The sequence below is a fragment of the Gopherus flavomarginatus genome, chromosome 11 (assembly GCF_025201925.1).
Source record: "Gopherus flavomarginatus isolate rGopFla2 chromosome 11, rGopFla2.mat.asm, whole genome shotgun sequence".
Classification (NCBI taxonomy): Eukaryota; Metazoa; Chordata; order Testudines; family Testudinidae; genus Gopherus; species Gopherus flavomarginatus.
This window is the reverse complement of record NC_066627.1, coordinates 1,141,774-1,160,222: the sequence shown is the minus strand read 5'-3', so window position 1 is coordinate 1,160,222 and position 18,449 is coordinate 1,141,774. Positions and strand designations below refer to the sequence as shown.

The following is an 18,449-nucleotide window of genomic DNA, read 5'->3' as shown; positions in this document are numbered from 1 at the left end:
GACATGCAGCCAGAGGAGCATCTTCCGCTAAGTTCGGAGTGAATTCCCCAGTGGGAGTTGTGGGTGTTCACTGCAGACACATGGGGCTGCAGCTTCTGTCTCCTTCAGGGTCGGGGACAGGGTGGGGGTGTGACAGGAAATGTTGTCGTTTTATTTGCATTTGCTTCCTTCTTTAAGGACAGAGAAATCAACATTTGCATTTGTGTCGCTGCTCATCTTTACCAGATACATCTGCACTGAGAGTGTGAGCCAGGGAAGCCAGGGATAATTCCCCCACAGCAGAAACAAATCTCCCGGTCAAGGTGTTTGTGTTTTCAATCAGGCTTTTCATTATAGCTCTGGAGTTGCCAATTCTACCCGCAGGGACTAGTGGGCGCTCCCGCTGGATCCTTTGTATTATTCAGCTCGGAACTGGGCATTTTCTTACCAGCCTGGGATGCACGAGAGCCAACGTTTGGCACAGGTCCTCTCCTGGAGTAGGCTCCCCACCCGCTGCCAGTGGGACCATTACCTATGGACTAATTCTGAGAGAACTCTTTGCACCTATAAAGCTCACCGTCTCTGCTATGAACTCGAGCTCACAACTGTACTCATCTTTGTGTGTATTCTGATCTTTTAATCAATACTCTCTTCTTCTTTGTAATACATTTTAGTTTAGTTAGTAAGAATTAGCTATAAGCCTCAGGGCTGGCTCCAGGGGCTTTGTCGCCCCAAGCAGCCAAAAAAAGAAAAAAAAAGCTGCGATGGCAATTGCGATCTGTGGTAATTCAGCAGGAGGTCCTTTGATCCTAGGGGAGTGAGGGACCCTCCCCCGAATTGCCGCCCTGCTCTGGAGTGGCTGCCCCAAGCACCTGCTTGTTTCGCTGGTGCCTGGAGCCAGCCCTGATGAGCGTGTACTTGGGTAAGATCTAGAATATTAATTGACCTGAGAGGTAATGTTCGGATCCTTTGGGACTGGTAGAACTTTTTTATAAAATGAATAAGATTTTTAGTAATCTCATCCTATTTGACTTGGGTGTCTGGGTGGAGGCCTGAGGCTGGATTACTTTAAGGGAACTGTAAAAGCAGCAAAGAGTCCTGTGGCACCTTATAGACTAACAGACGTTTTGGAGCATGAGCTTTCGTGGGTGAATATCCACTTCGTCAGATACATGCATCTGAGGAAGTGGCTATTCACCCAGGAAAGCTCATGCTCCAAAACGTCTGTTAGTCTATAAGGTGCCACAGGACTCTTTGCTGCTTTTACAGATCCAGACTGACACGGCTACCCCTCTGATACTTTAAGGGAACTGTGTTTTGACTTCTCGGTAACCAGTAAGGAATTAAAGAAGCTGTTTTATGCTGTTTTAGATTCACCAAGTATTGGAATATCCAGCAGTTCGGAGGATTGTCTGTCTCATTCCTGGCACTTTACCCTGACAGAGTAACTTCAGCGTGTCTCCCCCGACTCCCGGTCACAGAAGTTTCCCCTGAATTCTCCCGAGTACTTGGAGCAGCTTAGGCGGTTTCCGTTTCAGAGGCCAGCAACATTGCTCGTGAACCCAGCAGAGGTCAGGCCGGTTCCCGGTTCTGAGACCCGGGTGTCTGAGGTGTATCCCTGCCCTATGCTTTGAGAACAACCGCTCCGGGCACAGACACACACCCTGCCCCTCTGGCGTGCACCACACTGCACGAGGACGGAATCCAGCGGCTGCAGGGGCTGGGTGAGCGGCCGGTTATGGGGAGTGGCTCAGGGACACGGGAGTTCAGGGGGTGATGTTAGTCACGGGACGCTGCCGAATCCCCTGGGCTGAACGCAGCGAGTTTTTGTCAGAGCTCAGCCCGGCTTCGCGTCACTGTATCTCTAGCAGCGCAGAAATACCGGGCGGTGTCCTCGGGTCCCAGGCGGCTCATTTGCAGAGACAGCTGGTTCTTGGCGTTGTCTCTGGTGACGGTGAATCGCCCTTTCACTGCGTTAGTGTAATCTGTGCTGCCGCCACTGCTGCTGATCCAGGACACCCATTCCAGCCCTTTCCCGGGGGCCTGCCGGTACCAGAACATGGTGTAGCTGCTGAAAGCGAATCCGGAGCCGGTGCAGGAGAGCCGCCTGGAGCCGCCTGTGTTCGCAGCCCCGCCCCCGGACTCCACCAGCCGCGCCTGGCCCTGGGCCCCTGGGGAACAAACCGGGTTGGGGGCGTGAGAGCGGGTGGGAACAGTCCCCTCGGGCCAGGTCTGGGCAAAGGCGGCAGCTTTAACCACATTCTAGTGTAAGAGGAGAAACTTCCGGTCTCCCTAAAACATTTATGCGAAAAATAAAAACCCTTTGGGGGTTTTCAGCCGCCGCCTCTGAAACGAGACAAATACATGGCATGAAACCGGAAACAAAATCCGATTGTCCCAATTTATTCCCGGGGAATCTCGCCTCCCCCGTTCCAGTCAAGCAGTATCAACCATCAAATTAACAACCGCCCTCAAGCCCCCATTCCAAGCACCTTTGGACGCTGCTGCGATGAAAGCAAAATGCAGCCACCACAGCATCGTCTCTGCGCGTCTGCGGCCCGTCCTCGGGCTGGAGACGGGCACGAGCGGCTCCCTAAGCGGACAGAGCTTCTCTGCGAGCCGCAGGGTCAGGGGGCGGGTGGAAACAACCGGGACAGAGAGTCACTGCACTGGCGTAATTTGCATATCTCCTCCTCATTTAAAATAGTACTGGGAAAACCCCGCCTCTGCCATGCTGAGCTATTGATTAACATCCTTCCCAGGGAGGTGGGGGCTATTCTCACTCACTGGTGGGTGCTGACATTTCACCTGCCCAGTTTTCACTGTTACCTCTAACAGGACCAGAAAACCGATCAGGTACCGCAGTTAAAGATGCACTGAAAGCGGCTGCCTGTGAAACCAGCTCTTTTCTTCAGGAACTCACCAATCAGGATCTGGGAGCCTAACTTGAAATTCCTACACTGGAAAAACCATATCCCTGCCCTATTGGTGCAGTCACTAGGCTATGTTTCAGGACACCTGGGTTTCATCAGTAGCGGGGGCAGCCAAGGGGGCAGGTCAGATCTGCCAGTAGCTAGTCACATATGATCCTGTCCCCTTTGGGCTGCCCGTGCCACTGCTTGGAATCCATCCAGTTCTCCCTGGACCCAGGATGCAACACAGAAATGCTGAATCCTCACACCCCCTACAGGCTAGCTGGGACTCATCTTGGAGGGAGGGATAGCTCAGTGGCTTAAGCATTGGCCTGCTAAACCCAGAGTTATAAACTCAATCCTTGAGGGGACCATATAGGGTTCTACGGCAAAATCAGGAGCAGCGCCAGGGCTTTTGGCACTTTAGGCAGGGGTTCTTCCACACTCCCGGTCAGCAGCGGCAATTCTGTGGCAAGGGGGGTCCTTCCACGCTCCCAGTCTTTGGGGCACTTCAGCGGCGGTCCCCGAGTGAGTGAAGGACCCGCCGCAGAATTGCCGCTGAAGAGCCGAGTGCGGAAGGACCCTCCACTTCCGAATTGCCTCCGAGAACGGCAAAATGCCGCCCCCCCAAATCCTGGTGCCCTAGGCGACCGCCTAGGTCGCCTAAATGGAAGCGCAGGTGCTGGGCAAGATCAGTACTTAGTTCTGCTAGTAAAGCAGGGGGGTGGACTCAGTGACCCGTCAGGGACCCTTTGGGCTCTATGAGTCAGGTATATCTCCATATATGTTATATTATAAGTCAGGGAGCGCAGTGCAGAGCAGGATGCTGCCCCCTAGAGGCTGGGTCAGGGGGAGAGGAAGCTCGCTGCTAGCCCAGAAGGGCAGGTGTGCAGCAAAGAACACCGGGTCTGCTGCCCTCCCATGTTTCCTGCCCCGGCCCTGACCTGTCTCTGCAGCCCCACAAAAGCCGAGTCCTTCACACGCTGGTGGCACCATTTGTCATAAACAGATAGCTACGGGTTAATGTCTCTTTCATCTGGAAAGGAGTAACCTGAAACACCTGACCAGAGGACCAATCAGGAAACAAGACTTTTTCAAATCTGGGTGGAGGGAAGTTTGTGTGTGAGTTCTTTGTCTTCTGCCTGTACTCTCTCGGCTATGAGAGGATTTCTGTCTCCTGCTTTCTAATCTTCTGTTTCCCAGCTGTAAGTACAGAAAGGACGGTGGTTTATATGTTTGGGTTTTTTTTGTATTTACATGTGTGTAGTTGCTGGAGTGTTTTGAATTGTATTCTTTTTGAATAAGGCTGTTTATTCATATTTCTTTTAAGCAATTGACCCTGTATTTGTCACCTTAATACAGAGAGACCATTTTTATGTATTTTTCTTTCTTTTTACATAAAGCTTTCTTTTTAAGACCTGTTGGAGTTTTTCTTTGGTGGGGAACTCCAGGGAATTGAGTCTGTAGCTCACCAGGGAATTGGTGGGAGGAAGAAGTCAGGGGGAAATCTGTGTGTGTTAGATTTACTAGCCTGACTTTGCATTCCCTCTGGGTGAAGGAGAGGGGTGGGGGGGAGCTTGGCTCTCCCTCGGTGCTTGTGATTTCCAGGACTGGAAATAGAAAGGGTGGGATCCCTCTGTTTAGATTCACGGAACTTGCTTCTGTGTATCTCTCCAGGAACCCAGGGAGGGAACACCTGGAAGGGAGAAGGGGGGGGGGAAATGGTTTATTCCCCTTTGTTGTGAGACTCAAGGGGTTTGGGTCTTGGGGTCCCCAGGGAAGGTTTTTGGGGGAACCAGAGTGCCCCAAAACACTCTAATTTTTTGGGTGGTGGCAGCTTTACCAGGTCCAAGCTGGTAACTAAGCTTGGAGGTTTTCATGCTAACCCCCATATTTTGAACGCTAAGGTCCAAATCTGGGAATATGTTATGACATGGTGTGCAGCGTTGTGGGAAAGATAGAATCCAGAAGCCAGTAGGAATATTATATTTTTCTTTTCTCTGCTAGGGGCTTTTAAGCAGAGACAGTTTGGTTTTAAAGGGAACCAGAGAGAATTTTTTTTCTCTGCTCTCTCTTGCAGTTTCTGGCTTGCATATTAAGCAAGGAACCATTAAGGAACTATTACAGGTCTTTTGTCAGACAATAGCACTCCCATTAGGGTGCAATTACCAGCACAATACACATGCAAATAAAGTGGTTTTTCTGGTTTACTTTACATTGAAAAGATTAGCTAAAGGAAGAAAGGGGAAAAGGCACTGTTGCTAGGCAGACCCCAGGAGACAAGAGAGCCAGCAGTTCAGACAAAAAACACCGGAGGGCACCCCAACACAAGAAAACAGGAACCATGCCTTCCAAGAAAAAAATGGAGGCCGAGACACAAATCACAGACGCAGAGCACAAGCGAGATATGGAAAAAAAAAGTACAGGAACTAGAAATAAAACAAAAAGAGATGAAGCTAAGGGAAAGAGAAAAAGAGGCAAACCACAGGAGAGAGCTGGAACTCCTGAGGGAAACCCACCAACAGGCCATGGAATTAGAAAAGGCTAAGCAACATACTCCAGCCAATCCTAACAACCCTTCACCAATTATGGTTCCACATCCCAGGAAATTTCCCACCTACAAGGCAGATGATGACACTGAGGCCTTCTTGGAAAATTTTGAAAGAGCCTGTCTTGGGTACAGAATCCCTGAAGACCAGTACATGGTAGAATTGAGGCCACAGCTCAGTGGACCTTTAGCAGAGGTGGCAGCTGAAATGCCTAAGGAGCAAATGAACGACTGTAAACTTTTTCAAACCAAGGCCAGATACAGAATGGGGATAACCTCAGATCATGCCCGTCGGCGTTTCAGAACCCAAAAGTGGAAACCAGATGTGTCATTTCCCAAACACGCCTACTACGTTGGGAAAAATTATGAGGCCTGGATATCAGGAAACAATGTTAAATCCATAGATGAACTGCACCTCCTCATACAAATGGAGCAATTCTTGGATGGTGTTCCTAAGGACGTAACATGGTACATACAAGATGGAAAACCCAAAAATCTCACCGAGGCGGGGCAGATTGGAGCCAGATGGATGGAAGTGGCAGAAAGCAAAAAAGCTACTGTCAAGGGGAACGAATACCCCAGGGGGCACACCGACCATAAACCCTACAACCGAGGGCAGCCAAAGACCCCACATACAACCCAAGTAAAGCCACAGACGCCCTATTCTTCCACCTCACCAATATCCAGTAACTCACCTCGACCCAGTGACCAGTCAGATGGAAGCTACTTCAAGTGTAATGAACTGGGACATATCAAGGCCAACTGCCCAAAGACTACCAACCGAGTGCAGTTCATTACACCACCATCACACCAAAGATCCCCAGGCCCAGATGCCTCTCAAATACCCTTGGAGCAAAGGGAAAATTTGAGAGTGGGCGGAAAGAAGGTTACTGCGTGGAGAGACACGGGGGCACAAGTGTCAGCTATCCACCAATCCTTCGTAGACCCCAAATTCATCAACCCAAAGGCCAAAGTGACAATATACCCCTTCATGTCACAGCTGTAGACTTGCCTACAGTTGAACTGCCTGTCCAGTACAAAGGCTGGTCAGGAATGTGGACTTTTGCAGTCTATGACAACTATCCTATCCCCATGCTACTGGGGGAAGACTTGGCCAACCAGGTGAAGCGGGCCAAGCGAGTGGGGATGGTTACACGTAGCCAAACCAGGCAAGCTTCCAGACCCATTCCTGTTCCTGAACCGTCCACAGATGCCCCGCCTGTGTTACCAGAGACCCAGACAGAGATAATGGACCCAGATTCCATGCCAACCACTGAAACAGCCACAGCACCTCCAGTCCCAGGCCCGGAACTGGAACAGCAACCAGCACAAGCAATTGCAACCACATCTTCAAACTCAATGCCAATGGGCACCAGCGAGCCAGAACTGGCAGAAGCAATAGACAGCCATACCCAAAAGGCTCAGCCAGAGCCTGAAATACCCTCAGGTGCACCAGCGGAGAGCGGTTCACCAGCAACGGAAACAACCCCATCACCTACATCGCTTCCAGAGGGACCAAGCCCAAGTCCCCAGTCTGAGGAAGAACTGGTGACCCCAGCCTCAAGGGAACAGTTCCAGACTGAGCAGGAAGCAGATGACAGCCTGCAGAAAGCTTGGGCGGTGGCACGGAGCAACCCACCGCCTCTCAGCTCTTCTAATCGATCCCGGTTTGTTATAGACCAAGGACTTTTATACAAGGAGATTCTTTCTGCTGGACACCGGGAAGAATGGCAGCCGCAAAAACAGTTGGTGGTTCCAACTAAGTACCGGGGGAAGCTCTTAAGCTTAGCCCATGATAATCCCAGTGGCCATGCTGGGGTGAATAGAACCAAGGACCGGTTAGGGAAGTCCTTCCACTGGGAGGGGATGGACAAGGATGTTGCCAAGTATGTCCGGTCTTGTGAGGTATGCCAAAGAGTGGGAAAACCCCAAGACCAGGTCAAGGCCCCTCTCCAGCCACTCCCCATAATTGAGGTCCCATTTCAGCGAGTAGCTGTGGATATTCTGCGTCCTTTCCCAAAAAAGATGCCCAGAGGAAAGCAGCACGTACTGACTTTCGTGGACTTTGCTACCCGATGGCCGGAAGCTGTAGCTCTAGGCAACACCAGGGCTCAGACTGTGTGCCTGGCCCTAACAGACATTTTTGCCAGGGTAGGTTGGCCCTCCGACATCCTTACTGATTCAGAATCTAATTTCCTGGCAGGGACCATGCAAAAACTGTGGGAAACGCATGGGGTGAATCACTTGGTTGCCACCCCATACCACCATCAAACCAATGGCCTGGTGGAAAGGTTTAATGGAACTTTGGGGGCCATGATACGTAAATTTGTCAACGAACACTCAAATAATTGGGACCTAGTGTTGCAGCAGTTGCTGTTTGCCTACAGGGCTGTACCACATCCCAGTTTAGGGTTTTCACCATTTGAGCTTGTGTATGGCCACAAGGTTAAGGGGCCATTACAGTTGGTGAAGCAGCAATGGGAGGGGTTTACGCCTTCTCCAGGCACTAACATTCTGGACTTTGTAAGCAACCTACAAAGCACCCTCTGACACTCTTTAGCCCTTGCTAAAGAAAACCTAAAGAATGCTCAGGAAGTGCAAAAGGCCTGGTATGACAAACATACCAGAGAATGTTCCTTCAAGGTAGGAGACCAGGTTATGGTCTTGAAGGCGCAACAGGCCCATAAGATGGAAGCATCATGGGAAGGGCCATTCATGGTCCAAGAGCGCCTGGGAACTGTGAACTACCTCATAGTATTTCCCAATTCCTCACTAAAGCCTAGAGTGTACCATGTTAATTCTCTCAAGCCTTTCTATTCCAAAGACTTACAGGTTTGTCAGTTTACAGTCCAGGGAGATGATGCTGAGTGGCCTGATGGTGTCTACTACGAAGAGAAAAAAGATGGTGGCGTGGAAAAGGTGAACCTCTCAACCACCCTGGAACGTCTGCAATGGCGACAAATCAAGGAGCAGTGCACTAGCTTCTCCCCATTGTTCTCAGCCACCCCAGGATGGACTGAATGGGCACACCACTCCATTGATACAGGTAATGCTCACCCAATCAGAACCCCACCCTACCGGGTGTCTCCTCATGCCCAAGCTGCTATAGAACGGGAGATCCAGAACATGCTACAGATGGGTATAATCCGCTCACCTACCAGTGCATGGGCATCTCCAGTGGTTCTGGTACCCAAACTAGATGGGGAAATACGCTTTTGCGTGGACTACCGTAAGCTAAATGCGGTAACTCGTCCGGACAACTATCCAATGCCACGCACCGATGAGCTATTGGAGAAGTTGGTACGTGCCCAGTTCATCTCTACAATAGACTTAACCAAGGGGTACTGGCAAGTACCGCTAGATGAACCTGCCAAGGAGAGGTCAGCATTCGTCACCCATGCGGGGGTGTATGAATTTAATGTCCTTCCTTTCGGGCTGCGAAATGCAACCACCACCTTCCAGAGGCTGGTAGATGGTCTACCAGCAGGACTGGGAGAATATGCAGTTGCCTACCTCGATGATGTAGCCATTTTTTCGGACTCCTGGCCCGAACACCTGCTACACCTGGAAAAGGTCTTTGAGCGCATCATGCAGGCTGGACTAACTGTTAAGGCCAAAAAGTGTCAAATAGGCCAAAACAAAGTGACTTACCTGGGACACCAGGTAGGTCGAGGAACCATAAACCCCCTACAGACCAAGGTGGATGCTATCCAAAAGTGGCCTGTCCCAAAGTCAAAGAAGCAGGTCCAATCCTTCTTAGGCTTGGCCGGATACTACAGGCGATTTGTACCACACTACAGCCAAATCGCTGCCCCACTGACCGACCTGACCAAAAAGACCCAGCCAAATGCCGTTAAGTGGACTGATGAGTGTCAAAAGGCCTTTACCCAACTTAAGGCAATGCTCATGTCTGACCCTGTGCTCAGGGCCCCGGATTTTGACAAGCCATTCCTAGTAACCACGGATGCATCTGAGCGTGGTATAGGAGCAGTTCTCATGCAGGAAGCAACGGATCACAACTTCCATCCTGTCGTGTTTCTCAGCAAGAAACTGTCTGAGAGGGAAAGTCACTGGCTAGTCAGTGAAAAGGAATGCTATGCCATTGTGTACGCCCTGGAAAAGCTATGCCCATATGTTTGGGGATGGCGGTTCCAGCTACAAACTGACCATGCTGCGCTAAAGTGGCTTCATACTGCCACGGGGAACAACAAGAAACTTCTTCGTTGGAGTTTAGCTCTCCAAGATTTTGATTTTGAAATTCAGCACATCTCAGGAGCTTCTAACAAAGTTGCTGATGCTCTCTCCCGTGAGAGTTTCCCAGAATCCAGTAGTTAGAAAGTGTTCTTAAAATGTAGAAGTCTGTTAGTTATATACTTATTGGTATATGTAACAGTGCATGTGTTGTATTAATCTGTTTATTGTAAAGTTCTAGGAGGAAATCACCGCCAGTGAGCTTCCCCACTGTCTGCAATTTGGGGGGCGTGTCATAAACAGATAGCTACGGGTTAATGTCTCTTTCATCTGGAAAGGAGTAACCTGAAACACCTGACCAGAGGACCAATCAGGAAACAAGACTTTTTCAAATCTGGGTGGAGGGAAGTTTGTGTGCGAGTTCTTTGTCTTCTGCCTGTACTCTCTCGGCTATGAGAGGATTTCTGTCTCCTGCTTTCTAATCTTCTGTTTCCCAGTTGTAAGTACAGAAAGGACAGTGGTTTATATGTTTTTTTTTTTGTATTTACATGTGTGTAGTTGCTGGAGTGTTTTGAATTGTATTCTTTTTGAATAAGGCTGTTTATTCATATTTCTTTTAGGCAATTGACCCTGTATTTGTCACCTTAATACAGAGAGACCATTTTTATGTATTTTTCTTTCTTTTTACATAAAGCTTTCTTTTTAAGACCTGTTGGAGTTTTTCTTTGCTGGGGAACTCCAGGGAATTGAGTCTGTAGCTCACCAGGGAATTGGTGGGAGGAAGAAGTCAGGGGGAAATCTGTGTGTGTTAGATTTACTAGCCTGACTTTGCATTCCCTCTGGGTGAAGGAGAGGGGTGGGGGGGAGCTTGGCTCTCTCTCGGTGCTTGTGTTTTCCAGGACTGGAAATAGAAAGGGTGGGATCCCTCTGTTTAGATTCACGGAACTTGCTTCTGTGTATCTCTCCAGGAACCCAGGGAGGGAACACCTGGAAGGGAGAAGGGAAGGGAAATGGATTATTCCCCTTTGTTGTGAGACTCAAGGAATTTGTGTCTTGGGGTCCTCAGGGAAGGTTTTTGGGGGGACCAGAGTGCCCCAAAACACTCTAATTTTTTGGGTGGTGGCAGCTTTACCAGGTCCAAGCTGGTAACTAAGCTTGGAGGTTTTCATGCTAACCCCCATATTTTGGACGCTAAGGTCCAAATCTGGGACTAGGTTATGACACCGTTGCAGACATTATCTCCTTGGTTCAGTTCTGTGTGTGACTGACCCGTCCCCTGGGCTGTGCCCTGCAGCAGCCTGTGACTGCACAGGGGATGTTTTTGTACGTGATTAGATTCCCTGCCATTCACTGTGTCTCTCGCTCAGTGATACACCGCCGTGTCTTCGGGTCTCAGCCCGGTCATTTGCAGATACAGCAGGTTGTTGAGGTTGTCTCTGGAGATGGTGACTCGCCCTTTCACTGAGTGGGCATAGTCCACGTTAGTGCTGTCGGGGTTAATGTAGGAAATCCACTCTGGCGCTTTCCCGGGAGCTTGGCGGTACCAATACATCCAATAGTTTCCAAAGGTAAATTCGGAGGCTTTACAGGAGATGTTGGTAGACTCTCCTGTGGTTTTAACACCTCCCCCAGACTCCACCAGCTGAATCTGTGAATGGGCACCTGCAAACTTAAAATATAGTATTATTAATCTCAGCCATATCCAGTGTAATACTGAGCTTCCCTCTGTATCCAGGCAAGGAATCACCTCTGGGAATTGCTGCCATAAAAGCCACGGGTAGCCACAGGATCATCTTTTTTTTCTGACTATTTTGGAGACAATTCTGCAGGAGAGCGTGCAGAGAAGCGGGGATGGGTGTGAGCTGCAGAGACACTTGTCTGTGCTGTCTCCTCTGCAGACTCAGGGACACTGGAGTGTCTAACAGGAAATGTGGTCACTCAATTTGCATACACTCTCATCTTAAAATGAGAGAGAAACCGACTGTAGTAGCTGTGTGATAGCTGCAGGCCCAGCAGCAGTAACTTTACCCTCCTCCCTTTGTGACTTAGTTCCCATGTGTACAACCAGGCCACTGTTAGCAATCCGTTCTCTGTCTGCTCGAATTTCTTTGTAAATCCGTATCTCCACTGAGCTCTAATCGCACATGGGGCGCGACACACACTAAAAACTGTGGGTGGGATTCCCAGTTCCCATTACAGTAAAACTGGCGAGATTTGCAAGACCAAATCTCTGCGCTGGTGGTGAAATTTCAGCTGCAGGGCCCTGGAAACTGGCCCCGACCTCATCTCACTGCCCTTGAGATCCTAGCTAAGGTCTGTGTTGTGGGTTCTGGCTGCTACTGTCCTATAGCTCAGTTCTAAACAAGTCCCATGGAGAAGCGAAGCGGGGAAAGTAACTGAAATAATTTAAGCCTTCTACCTAGAGGTAGAGACACTCCCTCCTTAACCTGTGTATTAGATCATTTTAACTTTAGCTTAATTATAAATAATGATAAACTTATTTATGTCCCTAGGTTAAGGTAAGATTAAATGACTCATCTGCCTCATTGGAGGAGCTCCAGGACTATTGCAGAGATTGTAATAAAACCAAGACACGTCTTCCCAACCCAGTTCCTTAGCCCTGCCCTCCCCCTGTGTCACCTAGGCCAAGTCACTTCGTGCATCTGCACCTCAGCTGCCCGTCTCTAAAATTGAGGTCGTGTTGCTTCTTCCGTGTGTCGTAGCTACATCGATTGCAAAGTGTCTCATCTCCTTCGTGGAGCCTACGTCCTCCAAAACTGCTTTTCCAGGAGGTCGGAAGTGTGTCTCCCAATGTACCTACTTGGGCTGAGAGCTGGAATGACACTGAACCTCCTTTCAGACACCTGCGCCCCCGCGGCAGTTTGTGTCCGGAGCCCGGTGCGCTCTGTAGCACGGTGGATCCCAGAGAGCACAGAAATACACCGCCGAGTCAGCCCGCTGCGCCCCCTCTATGGTTAGCTTGAAAGTCTTTGCTCCCGTGTCCAGCCGTGAGGAGAACCGAGGTGCCACCAAACTGGATTTGCGCTCCGAGCCACCAGAGTATCTGCTGTGCAGGAACAGGGGCCGCTTCCCCAGCTGCTCCTGGTACCAGTCCAGGGCATAGCTGGTGTAGGAGGTGCTGTATTGACACCTGATCTCCACCCGCTGCCCTTCCGCGGCTGGCAGGGAAGGCGGGATCTGGATTAGCAAGTTCCCCGCCACCGAACCTAGAAGGGGGAGAATTGGGAGGCAGTCACAGGGTGAGGAAAGTCCCCTAGACAGACCCCAGCCCCTCCGCCCAGAGCTCACCTGAGAACAGCTGCAGCTCGCAGACACACAGCCACAGAGATGCCCCCATTTCTGTAACCACTGGGGGAAAGACAGTGAACCGCCATCACCGATTCGACTTCTGGGGGGAAATGAAGTGCCGGGGGGTGACGGCAGCTTCTGTGTGAAGTGAGGATCCTGAGCTGGGGTGGGAAACTCTGTGTATGTGTGTATGCACTTGTGTGTGTGTGTGTGTGTGTGTGTGTGTCTGCCTCTGTATCCGAGTGTGTGTGCCCGTCTTACTGCGTCTGTTGCTGCGTGTGTCCGCATCTGTGTGTGCATGCGCAGTCTGTCTCTCTCTGATATCTGCAACACACACAACAGTGGCACCCAGTAGCGCCCTGTGTGCGATGCTGCTCCCTAGCGGAGGTTGAGTGGAGGTCTCGACTGGCCAATAGTTCTAACCTCTGTCACTGTCTCTTTAAGAGGCACGGGGCTGAGGGGCGCTGATGTGACTGTGCCGGGTGCCCCCTGTCTGTCCCTGTTGCAGCCTCTTTGGCATCACTAGGGAGGGGGGAAGGGCAGGTGGGTCCAGGCTGGGGGGATGAGTGGGGAGAGAACAGGGGACCCTGTCATGGGGGAAGAGGGAATGGGGCACCCAGATCCAGTGGGATCTGGCAAATATGGGGGAACCTGGGATGGGAGGAGGTGGGGATGGAGAACATGGAGATTCCAAAAGGGGGGAGCCAGGGGTGTCCCTGAGACAGAGGGGGCGGAAGGGGACAGACGGGGAGATTGTGTAGGGAAGGGAGTGATGCAGGAGACCCCGAGGTGAGCAGTAAATTGGGCCTGCAGAAGTTTGGAAGAGTGCAAATCCCCCACCCCCACTTTTAAATAATAACACACTTCTTCGTGCCCCTGAGATGCTGCTCCCCTGGCCCTCCCCGCATGCACAACTAGGGGGAAATGACTCATTTCCCCTCAGAATAAATAGCCTGAAAGAAGATGCTGATCAGTTCTCAATGGCTATTTTTCTTATGTTGCCTATGTGTAAATTTTGATGATTATTCATGGAAAAGTGTTTTCCCCTGTTTGTGTTGTCACACAGTGTGGGGGGACACAAGGCCCTGCACCCCCATCTTCCTGTGATTCCCCGTGACTCTCAGTCAGCCGGTAAAGCAGGTTTATTTAGATGACAGGAACACAGTCCAAAACAGGTCTTGCAGGCACAAACAATAGGATCCTCCCCAGTTAGGTCCATATTGGAGTCCCAGGGGTATCACAGCCCCACCGGGGAATCAGAGCCCCATCTGCGCTTCCCTCCATTCCCCAGCCACCTCCTGAAACTCCCTCCCCACAGCTTCTCCTCTCCCAGCCTTTGTTCAGCTTCCGGGGCAGACATGTCACCTGGGATCTAACCCCTTCCTGGGTTCTCATGTTACATACTCAAGTATCTTCCCTCAAGGCCAGTTTCCCATTCCCCAGTGCAGATCAGATCATCCTTCCAGGCCAACACTCCCCACTCAGCATTCAAAGACAACAGTAAGAACAGTTCCGGTTCGTCACATGTGTGTGTACAGAGAAATTAGACATTTGCCAACAACTACTGACAAAAATTGAACCCTTCCATGCCTAGATAGAAATAATTTCTCATAGATTTTAATGCTAGAGGAGCCATCTGTTCCCTCATATTTATCACAGGCAGGAGAAGTCTAACCAGTGACTGGCGTCAACTCCAATAACTTGTGGCTGATCTTTGACAAAGAGTTGCCCCGTCTCTCTTTGAACCACTCCCTTTGTGCCCCACTCCTGGAGATGGGTGTGGGTGTGAGAATGTGGGTGGGGCACATTCTGGTTTGGGTGTGAATATGTGAGTGAGGGAGTTGACATGGTGTTAGTTGGGTGTGAGTGCAGTGCTTAATTTGTAATTAAAGAGGTGCTGGTGCACAAGCAACATTTCTACTTTCATAGCTGACAGGGCCAGCCCAGGCTCAGCCCTGGGGCAGATTCAGCCTGTGTGAGTGAGTGTGACTGTAGGCGAGGTAGGGGTTGTGTCTGCCTGTGAGAGGGCTTGGACTCTGTGGCAAGGTGGGGTGCTGAAGTGTCCGTGTTTGTCCTACTCTCTCCAGCTGCCTGTTTCACTCTACAAGCCGGTAAGGAGATGAGCTAAACACCCTGACCTTTGTGGTCCCTTTTCACCCTCTGGTTCTATGATCCTATGAAGTGTCTGCACTAGCCAACAGTGAAGCCTGGCCAGCACAGCCTGTATCTCTGCCCCTCCCCTTGCATTTCTCTCCCCTTATCTCTCAATGGGCCCCGCTGACTTTTCGAGACACCTCCTTTTCTGCCAGCCCCCCCGACCACTTCTCTGTGTCACTGTGTCCCCTGGCACAGTAATAGGTGGCGGGGTCCGCAGCAGTCAGGGAGCCGAGCTGCAGGGAGACCTGGTTCTTGGGGGGTATCTACAGAGATGGAAACAGCGCTCTACAGGGAAGGGGGGTAGGATGTCTGCCCCGTAGAGGGGTGTATCCACCCCAGTGACGCCAGCCCTTTCCCAGGATGCTGCAGGACCCAGTGCCAGTAGGAGAAATGACCAGTGATGGGAACCCCAGAGACCGCGCAGGTGAGTGTGTGGGGCTCGGAGACTGGCTCACCAAGTCACAGTTAATCGTGCAGATGGAGGAGGAGGACCGCTCTGAGGAGCAGATTCCTGACCCAGATGGGGCTACAAGAGGATCTGGGAGCAGCTGGAGCATCAGCCAGGCATCTCCGGGAGTCTGGTCCCCAATCAGATGAGGGTCTTCACGATTGGGTTCCCCATCAGGGGATCGGAGATGGATGGGATGGGAGCAGAGCCCGAGAGAGTGAGAGGACCATAAGAGAGAGCAAGAGCCCGAGGAAAAGCTGCAGAAGAAGCAGCAGCAGCGTGGACTGGTGATAGTGGAGCAGAGAGACATAGGGGGCTGCCCAGGGGTCAGTGGGGAAACACGCCTGCAGGGGCGAGACCCTGGGACAGAGAGAACTGTGGTGGTGCAGCCGCAGATGCTGAGGAGTTGTGGGACCTGAGTGAAGTTCCCTGGGGTGAAGCCCCTCGCCCTGCCTATGGCCCAGATCCCTGTGCAGACCCAGGAGAGGTTGGGCTGGCTGGTAGTTGGGGTTCTCCAGGATATCGGCTCGGAGGCCCTGTTGGTGGGTGACTGTCTCCCCTTGGGACAGAATCCAGGCCCTGCTCCTGTAACGGCATAGGGTTTGAATTCAAATCCAGGGAACCAATTGGCTAGGATGGAAATGGTCAGTGAAAATGCAAATAACCTGGCTGGCATGGGGGAGGAGCTGCATGTGCCAGCCAACCCTAACAACCTGGCGCCAATTATTGCTCCACAGCACAGGAAATTTCCCACCTACAAGGCAGGTGATGACACCGAGGCCTTCTTGGAAAATTTTGAAAGAGCCTGTCTTGGGTACAGCATTCCCGAAGACCAGTACATGGTAGAATTGAGGTCACAGCTCAGTGGACCTTTAGCAGAGGTGGCAGCTGAAATGCCTAAGCACCAAATGAATGACTATAAACTTTTTCTAACCAAGGCCAGATACAGGATGGGGATAACCCCAGATCATGCCCGTCGGCGCTTCAGAACCCAAAAGTGGAAACCAGAGGTGTCATTTCCCAAACACGCCTACTACATTGCAAAAAACTATGAGGCCTGGCTAACAGGAAACAACATTCAAACCTTGGAAGAACTGAACCTCCTCATACAAATGGAGCAGTTCTTGGATGGTGTTCCTGAAGACATCACGCGGTACATACAAGATGTATGTACATCCACTGGTACATCCACAGTGACTCTCAGCCAGCCAGTAAAACAGAAGGTTTATTGGACAACAGGATTGCAGGTTACAGCAGAGCTTGCAGGCACAGTCAGGACCCCTCCATTGAGTTCTTCTGGGCTTTCAGGGTGCTTGGATCCTAGCTAGAATACCCTGAATTCCGCCCACACAGCCCCAAGCCCAAACTCCAACTGCTTCCCTCCTGCCACTCCCTTCCTTTGTCCCCCTTCCCGGGCAAAGGTGTTGACCTTTCCCCTCCCTTACCTAGCTCAGGTTACAGGCCCTGGCATCGTCCATCCCCTAAAGTCCTCCTCTGCTCTCCCACTCCCCACACAGACAGTCCCTGCTGCATCACACTGTCACTGCAAAGTCCTTCTCACTGGGCACACACTCCCAGGGGTTAATCACCCCTTCCTTTTACTGCTCCCCAGTAACTTACTGCAGGAAGCGCCGTCCATGGGGTGCAGTATCTCCTGCCGCTGCCACCTGTTGTCACGGAGTGTGGGGAGTCCAGTCCTGCACCCCTCTTCCTGGGACCCACAGTGACTCTTAGCCAGTCAGTAAAACAGAAGGTTTATTGGACAACAGGAACACAGGTTACAGCAGGGCTTGCAGGCACAGTCAGGACCCCTCCACCGAATCCTTCTGGGCTTTCAGGGTGCTTGGATCCTAGCTAGGATCCCCTGAATTCCGCCCATCCAGCCCCAAGCCCAAACTCCAACTGCTTCCCTCCTGCCACTCCCTTCCTTTGTCCCCTTCCCGGGCAAAGGTGTTGACCTTTCCCCTCCCTTACCTAGCTCAGGTTACAGGCTCTGGTATCGTCCATTCCCTAAAGTCGTCCCCTGCTCTCCCATTCCCCCACACAGACAGCCCCTACTCCATCACATATCTTCCTTCTCTTCTTTATGCAACTGAGTGAGAAATAAAGCCATGGAGACTGAGAACCAAACCAGAATGAAGGAATTCATCATAGTAGATGTCAAGGTTGATTCCCCACTATGGCACTTCGAGTGCAGAAGGTGGGGGCCGGCAAGGACTCCAAAAATAATACTTGCCACTCCAGGCTGGTAATGGTGCCACCACCCAAGTGAAAATTGACTTTTGCCAATCCAGAAAAAATCCCTCACTTGCGAAGATTTTTTTCTGAGGCCCTCCGTTTTACCACCTCTCCCTCGGGGTGATCTATGTGCTGACGCTTGTAGACTAAGTGGTGATCACAGCCTTGGTGTGTAGTGATTACCGCCTCTACAGTCCAATGTACTGATTTCTTTGCAACTTGTCGTTCTCAGGGATATGGTTCACCATGGTCACTCTTTTCCAGAACAATGAAAGAAATAGCTTGATGTGCTGACATAAGATTCATCTGTGAGTGTTTCACTCAAACTTATTTCTATTTCTTCCTTGGGATCTCAGAATATATCCTGGTAGCCGTGATGCCCTTTGATAGATCCACAGCTATTTGCAAGCCTTTGCATTACCCCACCATCATGAATGGTCAATTGCCTCTTCAGTTGATTATTGGTACCTGGTTAGGAGCCTTTAAATCAGTTCTCTGCCCAATCATCCTGGTGTCCCATTTCCCATTCTGTGGCCCCAATGCCATTAACCATTTCTTCTGTGATATAAGATCCCTTTTTAAACTGGTTTGTACAGACACACACTTCATTGAATGGGTGAGCTTCCTATACACTTCCACTGTGGTGCTTAGGTCTTTGCTCCTAACA

General features: G+C 50.9%; 1 protein-coding gene across 5 annotated transcripts in view; it reads right to left on the bottom strand.

The window, feature by feature from the left end:
* The window catches only part of LOC127031397 (Ig heavy chain Mem5-like), a 135,584-nt gene that overhangs the window by 79,259 nt on the left and 37,876 nt on the right, over positions 1 to 18,449 (bottom strand). For 2 of the 5 annotated variants that reach the window (XM_050918167.1, XM_050918169.1), the window contains exon 2: positions 1,837 to 2,150. The exons of the other annotated variants lie outside the window; for them this stretch is intronic. In XM_050918167.1, coding sequence (XP_050774124.1) covers positions 1,837 to 2,150 — 314 coding nt within the window. The remainder of the gene's footprint in view (positions 1 to 1,836; positions 2,151 to 18,449) is intronic. 5 annotated transcript variants of the gene reach the window in all.